Genomic DNA, 12,601 nt, shown 5'->3' with positions numbered 1-12,601 from the left:
TTTGCAAAATTATTCTGCCAGAATTCTGCCAGAATGAGGGTGGTGGTAAATTTTCTAGTGTGCGACTTCGAGTCAAAAGCTTTACAATTCAGCTCAGATAATTTGTTGTTGTAAAGCTCCGAAGCGTTTTGTTAAAAAAGTTCTTGGGTATAACCATGATTCGGAATTGCTTGTAGGTGTATACACCTTATATATGACTTACAAGTCAGTTGCCAGTTGGACGCTTTTTGCGCCAATTGGTCGTGTTGTCTTGGGTGTTTGCGCTTTTTTGTTGCATAAATTTGATTGTTATTTCATTAGTTTTGTTTCAGTCAGCCTTATTTGAAATACCACAAACTAAACACACAACTAAATATGACGTCACAATAATATTGCAATGTCGACTGTGATCAAAATAATGCAGTGTTGCGATTCTTGAGTCCTGCTCACGGTCTTAGTTATTTGTTTAAGTGTTTCTTGTGAGATGAGTGCAGCCAACCATGCATGACATGAACAATGGTGTACATAACCATAGAATACTATATACTAATGTTTTAGTATTCTATGACGTAACCGATATGTGTAAACTTCATCAACATTGGGCGCATTTGGGCGTATTGTTTTTGCAGAAATTGGCGCTTTTGGGCGTGTTAAAACAAAAAAATTGGCGGTGTTTGTAAAAAAAATCTGCCAACACTGGTAAGTAACAATCTGTGACACAAATGGGTTTCAGCAGGGTAAGATATAATTGAGTAAGAGAGGAACTGAATGTAGTGAAAAATGGGAAAACCGAAGATATATTTCGAAAGGAACAGCAACAAGTCCATTTATACGTCTGGGGACTCTGTTTCCGGCAACCTTGTGATAGAAACGGATGAGCCACTCTCCTTTAAAAGTATGAGTACGAAATAAAATACCTTTTAATAAAGGGTTGCCAACCAAAACCATAACATTTCAAGAGGTTGAGATCCAATTTAAAGGATTTGCTGGTGTATATTGGACTGAAGCCAATGGTGCAGGTTCAGACTCACATAGACCGGCTTTTCGGGAGAATGAAAGTTATTTTGATTATTCACTGGTGGTAGCGGATTCAGGTTCTGTCACAATTTTGTTTGGCTTAAAAATTATGTTTCCTTATTATCTCTGTGTCTTACAGGTCAAAACCAAACGATTTCTACTGGGAGATACGTGTATCCTTTCCAGTTTCAACTTCCACCTAACCTTCCATCGTCAGTTGAAGGTTTGGCATTACTAGTTTATCTTATCTGCCTAGTATGTAGCATGACCGCTTTGTTCTCCGTTAGTGATGGATGGATGGGTAAGATACTTGGTCAAAGGGGAAATTGATCAGGGTTTATCCGGATTGCTTGACAAAAACATTGAGTCTACATTATACATTACTGTCCGTGATGTCATTGATCTGAATAAAAACCCCTTATCTTTGGTAATCCATGTGCTTGTAATGTTAGGCCATTGAAACATTTACACGAATGTACATGGGCAAATTTTGGTTGCAGGTGCCTTCATGTGGGTCTGGCACTGAGCAGCTGTGTTGTTGGTGTTGTGCAAGCGGTCCCATAGAAGCTAAATTCAACACAGACAAACGTGGCTACATCCCTGGAGAGTTTATCACCATCAACGGTTCAATAGAAAATCGCAGGTTTGTGTTAAAATTGGGTCAGTTTTTTTTCGCTGCAGTGCACTTAAGTACAGCTATCTGGGCTGCGAATCGCTCATATACGTTTGGACAAATTTGAATTCTTTGTGTTTTGAAAATTTTGCGTTTTGATAAACACGGGGCAAGTTGCTAGCAAGATTTAAATTGTTTTTACCACAGTTCAACAAATTTACCTGGATGTCAAATAAACATCGTGCAAGTTGTAACCGAAAAAACCGTCAGCAATTCTCGTTCCTTTACCGTACCAGTTTCTTCTTTCCTCAAATGTCCTTCTATCAGAAGACATTCGACCTGCAGCCTAACAAACATAAAATTGCCGGTAATTTGGATTTTCTTATATGTTTTTGAGATGTTTCAAAACACTTGATGCCGTTGTTTTTTATTAAACTAAATTTTGGTACAAACTGTCTGTATAAATATGATGTGCTGGTCATTGTATTGGTAGGTTCCAACTCTACTACCTTCTCCTTTTCGCTTTTGCAAAATTATCACCATTCAGTACAACATACAGGCAAGTTTCGTTTCTTCAAATATTTTTGGTCAATTTAGGTGTTGTTTGTAAAGTCATTGCCGCACATACTTTTAATGTATTAGAACAATTTTTTTTTGTAAGTCAGCTAAATACGGGCTGACGATTCCATGTATATTTTGTTTTTACCTAATGACTTCAATCCATATATTTACGTCTGCATTGCCTTGTTTATACTGTTAATAGAATCCAATACGACCAAACAGCATAAAATTTAATGGTTTTGCGCGGAACGTTTGCTTATAAATAATCTAATGATACAACCTGTTCTTCAGCTCTGTGTTGAGACTGGATCCTGTCACATTAACTTTGTTGTTTTGGCACCCATTGAAATCGGCACGATTCCACATCAACAAACCACAGCTAGCCCTGAACAGCCAGCAGTTTTGCACCAATTGAACAAACAACCAACGCCATAGCGAGGCAGGGTCGTTCAAATATGTTTACCGGTAAGTAAAAATGATCTTTATTTCTTTTTATAACTTAAATCGACCCAACATAAAGTCCCTTCAACAGTATCTCTTCAAGATAGTAGCGATTTCTGTGTCGTTCTCTTCAAACCTGCTTTCTAAACATAATCAGTGATTTGCTGACACATTTTAGTAAAAGACTTGCATTTAGGTGGTTTGCATGTTATGGGGCGTGGACCAATACTTAGCTATTAAGACTATGTTCAATTGCTTGTATGTCGGTTAATATTTATTAACCGACATACAAATATTTTTCATATAGTAGTTTTTTTACAGATACACTACAGGCCAACTCACAACTACCTCCGCCACAGCAGTAAATACAAAAATTCTTTTCGCTCAACATCGACTGCTGTCATGGTGGTTTTACCTCCCCGTATAATTTATATTTTTCTTCATTGTTTTGCTTTTAGATCTCTGAAACGCTTTGCTTTGATCTTGCAGATATTTTATTGTATTTGAACTATCGTACCATCGCTCTTACCAACCTCATCGTAGTAATGTTCAAACGCAGTGTAGTGATTTTAAATTCTGTTCATACGCGTCGCTGGCTTTGTCAGTCATTTCCTTTGTATCGTTCGCTTTTGTGCCGTGCCTGGTATTTTATTCTAAAAGCTTGCTACCTCGACCACTATGTAACAAAAGGTTATCGTGTCTACTTTGTGTCCAGTTAAACGGCACTTGGTTAGAATAGAATTACAAAATTTGGAAGAATGAGATCATTCATAAACGAGACTTTACGTCTAGCAATCAGCATCGAAGAAAGTGAAGCGGAACCTATACTGTGCTAAACGTGACAGCAACACGCCGCATTCATCCTACATATGATTGACTCACACTGACAAGTATAGTTGATGCAGTTTTTGTTTCACACACACACGAACCTCTAAAATAACGTTGCGGCAAATGTAAACACATGAAACATTCCGCCCACGCTATTGGACTTAGTTACCAAACCGTATACAGATTACAAGTTTCCAACCCAAGGGAATTGCACAATTATTTGCTTGACAAAACCAGATTTCCATTCAAACGATTTCATAGTTTATTTGTGACGATACGATTGTTACGACTAGTAAATTTGTTTAGTTAGTGGAATGATCGGTTTTCCGTTGACTAACATCCGTTTGCCCGGGTCAAACATGCTATATAGTGACTCACATTTATAGTTTCGGTTTTATTCCCTCTCCCCACTTGTTGCTGGATCTTCGTCAAACAATGATCACTTTATCACGAGTGGCGATCGTGCGAATGTTACGGCGAGTAAGAAGCTTGTCAAGTACACATTGCTTTGTTGACAGCAAGTGTAACTGGTCGGTCGTTTAGTTTTGTTGCTGAAACGTTTTTATAGGGGCAGTTGATACATTTGGGGACAGATTATCTAAAATTATTTGGAAGGCTTGCAGTCGATCAGTGTGGTTCGAATGTATCTTATGACAACGAATCAGAAATTATTTGCCATATTAGTGTTGTAAAGTTCCACATTGGAATAACAAACCACATCTTTATAAAGCCATGCAATCACAACCAAACAAAAGTGGCACGACATGTTAAAATGTGTTCGTGCCATCACAATTATGTATCTATATTCAGGTCTTCAACTGTTTACATTGTTTTACAAGAGAAGCTGATTAGTGCATTTGAAAATGGGAAAAACAAAAATCTATTTCGATATCGATGGCGACAAGTCTGTTTACGAGTCCGGGGACATTGTTTCCGGCAAACTTGTCATAGAAACCGAAGAGGCACTCTGCTTCAAAAGTATGAATATATTGTGTTCAGTGGCCTACATTAACAAATGAAATGACAAACACTTAAAATAAATAAATTGTACTAATATATTTTTAAAAGAGGTGGAAATTAACTTCAGCGGATTTGCTGGTGTATATTGGACAGAAACAAGGTCTGACGGTGAAACCACGACTACAGAGTATTACAGAGCCAATGAAAGTTATTTTGATATGAACTTGATAGCAGCTGATTCAAGTTAGTTGTTCTGTACCATATTAGTATGCTTTAAAAATGAAAGCCTAAAATTTCCAATGACTTGCAGGTATAATTCCAAAAATTCCTGGAGGTAAAAGCTTGTATCCTTTCAAGTTTCAGCTTCCGCCTAATCTCCCCTCTTCAATTGAATGTAGCTGTTTATTATTTAAACCATGTAAATAACATAATAATCAATGTGTATTTGGCAGTGGATGGCGGTTGGGTAAGGTACGCAATGAAAGGAAAAGTTGACAGAACCGGGTTATTCAACAACAAGATTAAAACAATCGTATTTTTTACTGTCCTGGATGTACATGATTTGAACGAAGATCCACAAACTTTGGTAGTTCGATTGTTGTTTGTGTGGCATTTGTAAATACATTTATATTTCATATATAACTTTCTGGTTTCAGATTCCTCTTTCGGAATGTGACACAAGCCAGTTATGTTGTTGGTGTTGTGCAAGTGGTCCCATAGAAGCTAAATTTAATACGGATAAACGTGGTTACGTGCCTGGAGAGTTTGTCACCATCAACGGTTCAATAGAAAATCACAGGTATACATTTAGTTTTCTATTTCTGGCGTTACGCTATGTTTACACTTTGAAGTTACATTCCTCTTCTACGCAGCTCCACAAAATTACCAGGAGCAAAACTTGCAATTGTCCAAACTGTCACGGAAAACGCAATAAACAAGACCCGTTCATTTACTGTCAAAGTCGCAAAGGAACAACTCCCTGCCATCAATATGAACACCACTGCCGTCCTTAAGGATATAAAGTTACAGGTCAGGCCGTAATCCAAACGTTTGTGCACTCTTTGCTTTTTATTTGCCTTTCTTCAAACCAATTTTTGATTTGTGTTGTCAACAAAACTTTATATTGTCAACAAAAACACGTCAACAAAACGTACGACAATGTGGAGACAGAGTTGTTGCACTACATTAGAATGAAGGTAAATGTCCTAACGTGTTTACAGGTTCCACCTCTTCCACCAGCTCCTCTCCGCTTTTGCAGCATCATTCAAATCTCGTACAATTTCAAGGTGAGTGACCCGAAGTCGTATAACAAACCATGTAAAGCTTTTCCCGATGTGACGGGTGTTAGTAGGTGTTTTCGAAACCCAATAGGATGCTTTTTTGATGACAAAAATCAACCAAATATAATTTTTTAAGACTCTGTACAACGAGGCTTTTGCAACTTTTACTTGTAGCCCTGTGATGTGTCAAGAATCGATCGACACGACAATACGTGTGTTTTGTTTCAACCAATTAAACTTGCTTTAAAGCGCTTTAAAGAGCAACTCAATATCAATTTCTTCCGTTCAGCTCACCGTTGAAACAGGAGGCTGTCACATGAACATGAAAGTTATGGGACCACTTGATATCGGCACGATTCCGCACCAACCTCTTTCATCGAACACTGAGCAGCCCGAGGTGGAAGAGAACCACGAACAAATAACTAACGACACAGAAAATACGTCGCAAACAGGTGCGTCAGAATGTGTCAGAATCACAGCTTAACAGGATCACGCTCAATACAGTAGTGATTTTGTTCCAGATAAATATTTTGCAGTCATTTTATCCCTTGTTTGCATTTGTCATAATTAGCATGTCGATATAGCAATGATTTTGATAGCCATGCATTCGTATATATACCCTAACTAATAAATGTACTGGTTCTGTTTAGCTTATGGAATTTTATGTAGGCTTGTAAATACAAACATGTGGGATGTTTAATGATATCATGGCAGTTGGTTGCTGGAAGGTAATCATGTTTGTTCTTTTAGTCACAGTTCCTCCGCCAACTTACGCTTCCGCCACAGAGGTGAAAATATAAACAAAGAACACATACGTAGGCACAACAAACACCTTCGCACCGCAGTACAACTACTACGCCTGGAGCCAAACTGGCAATGCTGAGAAGTAGTGCTTTGTTGCGAATTCTTGATGCATGTGTTTATTACCCACATTATTACTGCACTATGATACATTATGATAAAAAATATATTCGGTTACTTTATTTTTGTGTGTGCGATTTTCTGGTAACAACGGCAAATGTTTGGTATCTGATTCCTTGTTGTTTTCTTCTCCATTCTATACAATATTTTTTACAAGTGGTTGTCCTTCAACGACCATATGGCCTATAGATAAACAACGTACGAACAAAATAAGAACTTAACGCACATTAATACAGGAAATCAGGCCAAAAATGCCGATGTACAACTTTTCACGTGACTGACTCAAGAAACAACAAAAAAGCTACACGTTTAGAACAGTCCCGTCGCTGTGGATTTAAAGCATTTATTTTGGTAACATCGAAACCATGTACCTACCTTTGGGTAAAGAACCAATGCTGTGCCAATGTACCCTGTGTAGCTGCGGGTCTGTTTACATTTCGGTTAAAGCTCGCTGATGAACTATGATCATCGACTTGTCAAATCAGGGTCTTCCTGTCTCATTCGAGTCAGTGCAGGGCTTGCTTAACTGTTTATGGAGAGTTTATGGAGCTGTTGCGAAGAGCTGTTGTCATTAATAGTTAACATCAGTCTTGTATTGCATTACGTTGTATACAAGTACAAGTTAAGCTGACTATCGGCAAACATGTGCAAACCAACGATGTATTTCGAAATGAATAAAAACGAGCTTGTTTTTGTGTCTGGGGAATCTGTTTCCGGCAATTTGGTGATTGAAAGTGAACAATCGCTTCCCTTTGAAAGTATGGAGTTTCGTGAATCATTGGAAAATGTTGTAATAGCCAAGCTGAGAAATAATGTATTTTTTTAATTTGAAGAGGTGGATATCAGATTCGAAGGCCTGGCTAATGTTTTGTGGTCGGAAACACGCGGAAAAGGTTCTCGCAAGTTTACAACGCGTTATAGCGACAGTGAAAAATATTTTTCCATTTACAAGGAGGCTGAGAATTCAAGTACGTCTTTCGTGACAGCAGTTTAAGTTTCCTTCGCACGTCATTCATGCTAATGCACCATAAAACGCTTAAATACATGCAAACATCTAAAACTTGCAACTGATTTTTTACTATTAGGTGAAAATCAAAGCATTTTAATTGGGAGAAATGTTTACCCTTTTGAATTTCAATTGCCCCCTGAAATTCCACCATCTATCGAGGGTATAATCTGTTTTTATTCGTTGATGGTATCAAATATTAAAATTTATTGAAATATTTACTGTTTGCTCCGTTATAGTGAGTGATGGATGGGTGAGATATATTATTGAAGGAAAAATACACGTGGATCCATCTGAACTTTCCAACAAAACTGACCTGTATATTACTGTTCTCGACGACATAGATCACAACCACAATCCAGAATTATTGGCAAGTCAGATTGCATGTTTTTGTAAGCAATTACTGTTAAATTACCTAACGACTTGTTGCTTTCAGCTTCCATCATGTTGCTCTAAGTCGAAGCAATTATGTTGTTGGCGCTTTAACCGGGCCTATATGAAGGCGGAATTTACCACCGACAAGACTGGTTATATGCCTGGAGAATACATCACTATCAGTGGTTTAATTAAAAACCACAGGTTATTGAAATGTTTTTGTTGTTAAGTTGTTGATATACTGTAAAGAATATTATGCAATTGTTTCAACCAACTGTGACGCTTCACTGAATAAAAAACTACACAGATGCTAATACTTAGCTTCAAACTAATATGAACCATTACCTCGCAGTTTTAAAACACGTCGAAGTCAGTTCAAGATTGTCCAATTTGTCACCGAAAAAGCCGTGGGTAAAAGTCGTTCCTTTCCCGACTCAGTTGGTCGCGCTTTGCTAGGTCCCACTGTAAATTGCCATTCATCTGCTTCGTTTACCAACTTGAAACTAAAAGTAGGTATTTTTCTGGAAAAAAAGAAATTTTGGAACCACTTTACAACAAAATTATTGTTGTGTTGATAGGTTCCATCCCTCCCACCATCTCCACTTCGCTTTTGCAACCTTATCAGTATTCAGTATATGGTTCGGGTAAGAATTAGATGATTGCCTACTTAATGTAAAGTTGGTATTAACGCATGAAGTATGACCTATGGCTGCACTGCAGTGACAGGCCATAGAATATAAAATATGGCGTGTGCTATAACCAGTATAACGTTTTTTGTCTTAAAACCAAAAGTTGGGAACAGGAATTGCTTCGTTGAGTCAATATGATATCGCGACACGATACGGATGTCAAACTAACAGATACCAACCAGATTTCTTGACGATGGGTATATCAAGCTTGTAATTGAGTAACGTGAATTTGGGTGAATTCATGCCAAATTGACTTTCGAAGCATAATCAAGTCCAAACAATCTTACTATAATGCAATATTCGATTACTAACAATTCCCACATTCAAAAAAATTCAATTCTTTTCAGCTTTGTGTTGAAACAGGAATCTGGAATACTAACCTCTGTCTAATGGCACCAATCGAAATCGGTAAGATTCCACACCAGTAAACCACAGCACATTGCCTACCCACAGGGTCAAACCAACCGTAACCAACTATGCAATATACGTTACAGTTAGGGACCACGTATTGTCGAAAAGCATCTTGCATATACAATATGAGTTAATCGGATGTTTTTACTTTAGTCACGAGTGATGACGACGCATCGTAAGCAGCAGTAGATCCAAACAAACAAGACGTAGAGGATGGCGCTGCATGTAACACCTTTCATATGCACCACAAGAGCTTTTTTTGATTGGAGCCACCGGAGAGACTTACATATAGTTTTTGTCGCGCTGTACTGAATTAAGTGTTAATACAATGAGCACTGTAAAGATATTTTGTGAGCCTTGTATCCAATCCATTTTTGGGAATTTTACTTTGGCTGTATGATCACTATTTTGTTCGTGTTTTCAACAAATAGAGTCTGTATTTCAGTTTTAGAATCGAGTACTACATCTAAGTATTACGTCTTCGGCCTGTTTAAATTAAATAGTAAAATTTCAATTTGTCCTGTAAAGTACGCTGCTTATATTTCGTTAAGTATTTTATGTCATAAAAATGTTGTTTATTCTTATACTGTAAGTTTAATATTTTAATCCTGCATAGTTTAGAAGGTCAGGTTTATAGGAAATTCAACGGACACCGATACCGTTAAAATGGAAGTTCCGACGATGTTTATAGAAATCAAGGACAACAAAATAGCGTACGTGTCGGGGGAGACTGTTGCTGGTAACCTTGTGGTAGAAACAAGGAAGCCGCTACCCTTTAAAAGTATGTAAATATGACTTACATTTCCAAATGCTTTCTAAAGTGCATTTAATCCAAACTTGTGCAATAAATTGTTGTTGTTTTTAAATTTTAAGAGATTGAAATCAAGTTTAAAGGCTTTGCCAGCGTCGTATGGTCCCAAACGTATTATCAAGGCGAAACCTCGTATACTTTGTACTATAATGGATCAGAAAAGTATTTTGACTTTTCCATGCTAGCGGCGGAATCAAGTAAGTGATGCTTTTCCTTTTCCTTGAAAAGGATCTTAGTTTTGTACAGTCTGCAACCACGACAGTACTTGGAAATATTATAAAACAATTTTGTTCATCCTGTCCTTTTCTCCTTTCAGATCAAACTCCAAAGATTCCAGCTGGGAGAAATGTTTATCCGTTTCAGTTTCAGTTTCCTCCCAACCTTCCATCATCAATTGAGGGTAACTCATAATAACCTAATGCACATAGGATTGTTGTAATATTAACCGATATATTATATTACAGTGTCTGATGGGATGGTAAGATATATGATCAGCGCAGAAATAGACCAATCCGGATTTGTGAAAAAAATCCTGATACACAGTTATTTCTTGCTCTACTCGATGTCAGAACTACTTTCCAGATTGTTTGGTATGGAATGTGCAGTATCAACACTTTGCCTTGATAAAGACATTGTACAAATATGAGGTTTCTGTTTTTTTAAATTACTTATTGTAGGTGGCTTCATCCGGATGTGGCTCAAAGGTAATAAGTGATTGTTGTTGTCGTGGTGGCGAGATTACGGCAAGAATTACCACCGATAAACGTGGCTACGCACCAGGAGAGTTTATTGTCATCAACGGAGTAATAGAAAACTGCAGGTCCGACTTTTTAGACCCGTGTTCTGCTCAGTAGTAAATTTAACGCAAAAACTTGTTTTAAATAAAAGTTACGGCAAAACGCCCTCGCATTTTTGTCTATATGTAGTTGGATTGAAGTATTTTTTCAATTGTTCATTGGATTATGCAATAAAGCTTATATGTTAAAAAAGGTTATTTTAATTTGGATAAAAAAAGGGTTGTTTTTTTACAGTACAAAATCTCTAACGGAAACCAAAATTAGCAGTGTTCAAACTATAAGACAAATTGCCGACAACAATTCTAATGTCTTTCAAAACGTGGTAGCTTCCATCGTTGGTCCTCCTGTGTGTTCCAACTCAACTGCTTCCATTACCAATATGGCATTAAAGGTACAGTATTAAGCAAAAGGTATAACAAATATAGACACCACATTATTCAGATATACTGCATTGACAAGTTTAAGAGGATCTCCCGCACATATACAGAATCTACAATTAGTCCTCTGATTCATGACCGTGTGTTAATGTTTTTAGCATTTGCCTGAAGAAAGATCCCAAAAATCAGATAAATGCACATATTTTTGTCTATAGGTTCCAGCCATTCCAGCATCGCGTTTGCGTTTTTGCAAAGTTATGGATATTTTGTATTCTGTCAGGGTATGTGAAACACCTTTTCGGCAAGTTTCAATCGGAAAATACTTTTGCTCTAAACATTTCATTTCTAATAAATCACTAATTGGCCAAACTATGTTTTTTTTTGTAAATGGAATCAGAGTGATCTTTACATTTAGGAAATAATTATGAAAATCTAACGTATCAAGCTCAAAGTCAAAACACCAGCTTTTCATTTTGACCTGATGGTTACGGCGCCTATTGAAATCGGATCAACCCCACATCAACAAACCACAGCACACCCTAAGCAGCTAATAAAAGAAACTAATTCGCCAGAAACAAGCTCCACGTCCCATGTAGCTACGAAACAGCCTCAACCTTCCCCACTTTCAGCTGCAAGGATATTTTAAATAAATAATAATGATGATGAAACGAGTTTTTTTAGCTCTCCCTCGTTCTGTTCACAAATAAATGATTTCTCCCGGTGCGAAGAGCGTACTTTTGTGTAATTAAACATTGTTTTTAAGTAATGCTCTGCTCATAAGATTTTATTTTTTATTTTAGATTTAAGTAATTTTATTTTCGCCACATTTTTTAAATATTTTATTTAAAAAATAGTTTTTAAAAAAATGGAGGTATACTTTTTAACATTTCGAAGTTATATGTCTATTTTGTGTGGTATTATTAAACTTTTGGCCACCCAGTCAAATCGCGACACTCCAGACACGCAAGCACTAGTTTAAATGTTTGTGCTTTCGTTGCAAAACTTTTCGGCATTTGCCATCAAACACACATATATTAGATGCAACCAACCCGGTGTTTTGTCTTTTAGTCACAACGCAACCGGGCTTCGCGCATTCGTTGCAGCAGCAAACACACAACGTGTAAAAATCTGGACTCATACATTTACTAAGCTACAAGAAAGAAAAATATAAAGAACTATAATGACCCAAAGAGTATCTGGTGTTCGCTTAGTTTCAGCGTTTTCATTATCATGCCCTTGCTTGTTCCTATCATACCTCATTATCATGAACATTTTGGGTTCGTGTTTTAAGCAAACAAACAAATGGGTTTCTATTCTTCGTTGTAGTTGGTTTATTGCATAGAAAGTTGACCCATGTAGGATTTATACAATTTCAGTGTAGATAAAATATTCATTGTAATTTCAATTTGACGTAATTGTGAAATAGAATTTATGTTCGCTTTAGCTGCCCATCTTTCCTCTCCTAGCAGTGAGGCAGGCTGTGATCGTACGACAACAATACGAGCGACTTGATAACCTCCAGTGTTCTTTCGGTT

At 37.2% G+C, this 12,601-nt stretch overlaps 4 protein-coding genes across 4 annotated transcripts; all 4 read left to right on the top strand.

Annotated features, from left to right (window-relative positions):
* The first annotated feature begins 719 nt into the window (after window positions 1-719).
* LOC145890108 (uncharacterized) lies at window positions 720-6,539 on the top strand. Its single transcript, XM_082981146.1, has 17 exons — window positions 720-874; window positions 939-1,073; window positions 1,136-1,219; window positions 1,284-1,423; window positions 1,497-1,639; window positions 1,817-1,976; window positions 2,103-2,168; window positions 2,462-2,604; window positions 4,170-4,249; window positions 4,508-4,642; window positions 4,710-4,793; window positions 4,852-4,985; window positions 5,056-5,198; window positions 5,272-5,428; window positions 5,620-5,685; window positions 5,969-6,131; window positions 6,430-6,539. Exons 1-17 carry the CDS (start codon window positions 760-762, stop codon window positions 6,477-6,479), a joined length of 1,998 nt encoding a protein of 665 aa, XP_082837272.1. The 5' UTR covers window positions 720-759; the 3' UTR covers window positions 6,480-6,539.
* Window positions 6,540-7,201: 662 nt separating this feature from the next.
* On the top strand, window positions 7,202-8,062 carry LOC145890107 (arrestin domain-containing protein 2-like). Its single transcript, XM_082981145.1, has 5 exons — window positions 7,202-7,358; window positions 7,434-7,568; window positions 7,686-7,769; window positions 7,846-7,980; window positions 8,043-8,062. The coding sequence occupies exons 1-5, from the start codon at window positions 7,244-7,246 to the stop codon at window positions 8,060-8,062; spliced, it is 489 nt and encodes a 162-aa protein (XP_082837271.1). The 5' UTR covers window positions 7,202-7,243.
* A 24-nt stretch (window positions 8,063-8,086) lies between these two features.
* LOC145890372 (arrestin domain-containing protein 2-like) lies at window positions 8,087-9,352 on the top strand. The gene is made up of 5 exons (XM_082981364.1): window positions 8,087-8,185; window positions 8,334-8,490; window positions 8,560-8,625; window positions 9,018-9,078; window positions 9,235-9,352. Exons 1-5 carry the CDS (start codon window positions 8,103-8,105, stop codon window positions 9,258-9,260), a joined length of 393 nt encoding a protein of 130 aa, XP_082837490.1. The 5' UTR covers window positions 8,087-8,102; the 3' UTR covers window positions 9,261-9,352.
* A 395-nt stretch (window positions 9,353-9,747) lies between these two features.
* Window positions 9,748-10,538, top strand: LOC145890105 (arrestin domain-containing protein 2-like). Its single transcript, XM_082981144.1, has 4 exons — window positions 9,748-9,862; window positions 9,955-10,089; window positions 10,209-10,292; window positions 10,357-10,538. The coding sequence occupies exons 1-4, from the start codon at window positions 9,748-9,750 to the stop codon at window positions 10,536-10,538; spliced, it is 516 nt and encodes a 171-aa protein (XP_082837270.1).
* Window positions 10,539-12,601: the final 2,063 nt, after the last annotated feature.

This window comes from Ascidia mentula, chromosome 2, assembly GCF_947561715.1.
Source record: "Ascidia mentula chromosome 2, kaAscMent1.1, whole genome shotgun sequence".
Taxonomy (NCBI): Eukaryota; Metazoa; Chordata; class Ascidiacea; order Phlebobranchia; family Ascidiidae; genus Ascidia; species Ascidia mentula.
Note: the sequence above shows the minus strand (reverse complement) of the source record. Positions and strands in the feature narration are given on the sequence as shown.

Coding starts and splice junctions, on each gene's coding strand:
- LOC145890108 (XM_082981146.1), top strand. CDS start 760: ATGGGAAAACCGAAGATATATTTCGAAAGGAACAGCAACAAGTCCATT. Junction 1,640..1,816: donor GGTTCAATAGAAAATCGCAG/GTTTGTGTTAAA, acceptor TTTTTACCACAG/TTCAACAAATTTACCTGGAT. Junction 6,132..6,429: donor AGAAAATACGTCGCAAACAG/GTGCGTCAGAAT, acceptor TTGTTCTTTTAG/TCACAGTTCCTCCGCCAACT.
- LOC145890107 (XM_082981145.1), top strand. CDS start 7,244: ATGTGCAAACCAACGATGTATTTCGAAATGAATAAAAACGAGCTTGTT. Junction 7,359..7,433: donor ACAATCGCTTCCCTTTGAAA/GTATGGAGTTTC, acceptor TTTAATTTGAAG/AGGTGGATATCAGATTCGAA. Junction 7,981..8,042: donor CAATCCAGAATTATTGGCAA/GTCAGATTGCAT, acceptor TGTTGCTTTCAG/CTTCCATCATGTTGCTCTAA.
- LOC145890372 (XM_082981364.1), top strand. CDS start 8,103: ATGAAGGCGGAATTTACCACCGACAAGACTGGTTATATGCCTGGAGAA. Junction 8,491..8,559: donor TTACCAACTTGAAACTAAAA/GTAGGTATTTTT, acceptor TTGTGTTGATAG/GTTCCATCCCTCCCACCATC. Junction 9,079..9,234: donor AATGGCACCAATCGAAATCG/GTAAGATTCCAC, acceptor TTTTTACTTTAG/TCACGAGTGATGACGACGCA.
- LOC145890105 (XM_082981144.1), top strand. CDS start 9,748: ATGGAAGTTCCGACGATGTTTATAGAAATCAAGGACAACAAAATAGCG. Junction 9,863..9,954: donor GAAGCCGCTACCCTTTAAAA/GTATGTAAATAT, acceptor TTAAATTTTAAG/AGATTGAAATCAAGTTTAAA. Junction 10,090..10,208: donor CATGCTAGCGGCGGAATCAA/GTAAGTGATGCT, acceptor TTCTCCTTTCAG/ATCAAACTCCAAAGATTCCA.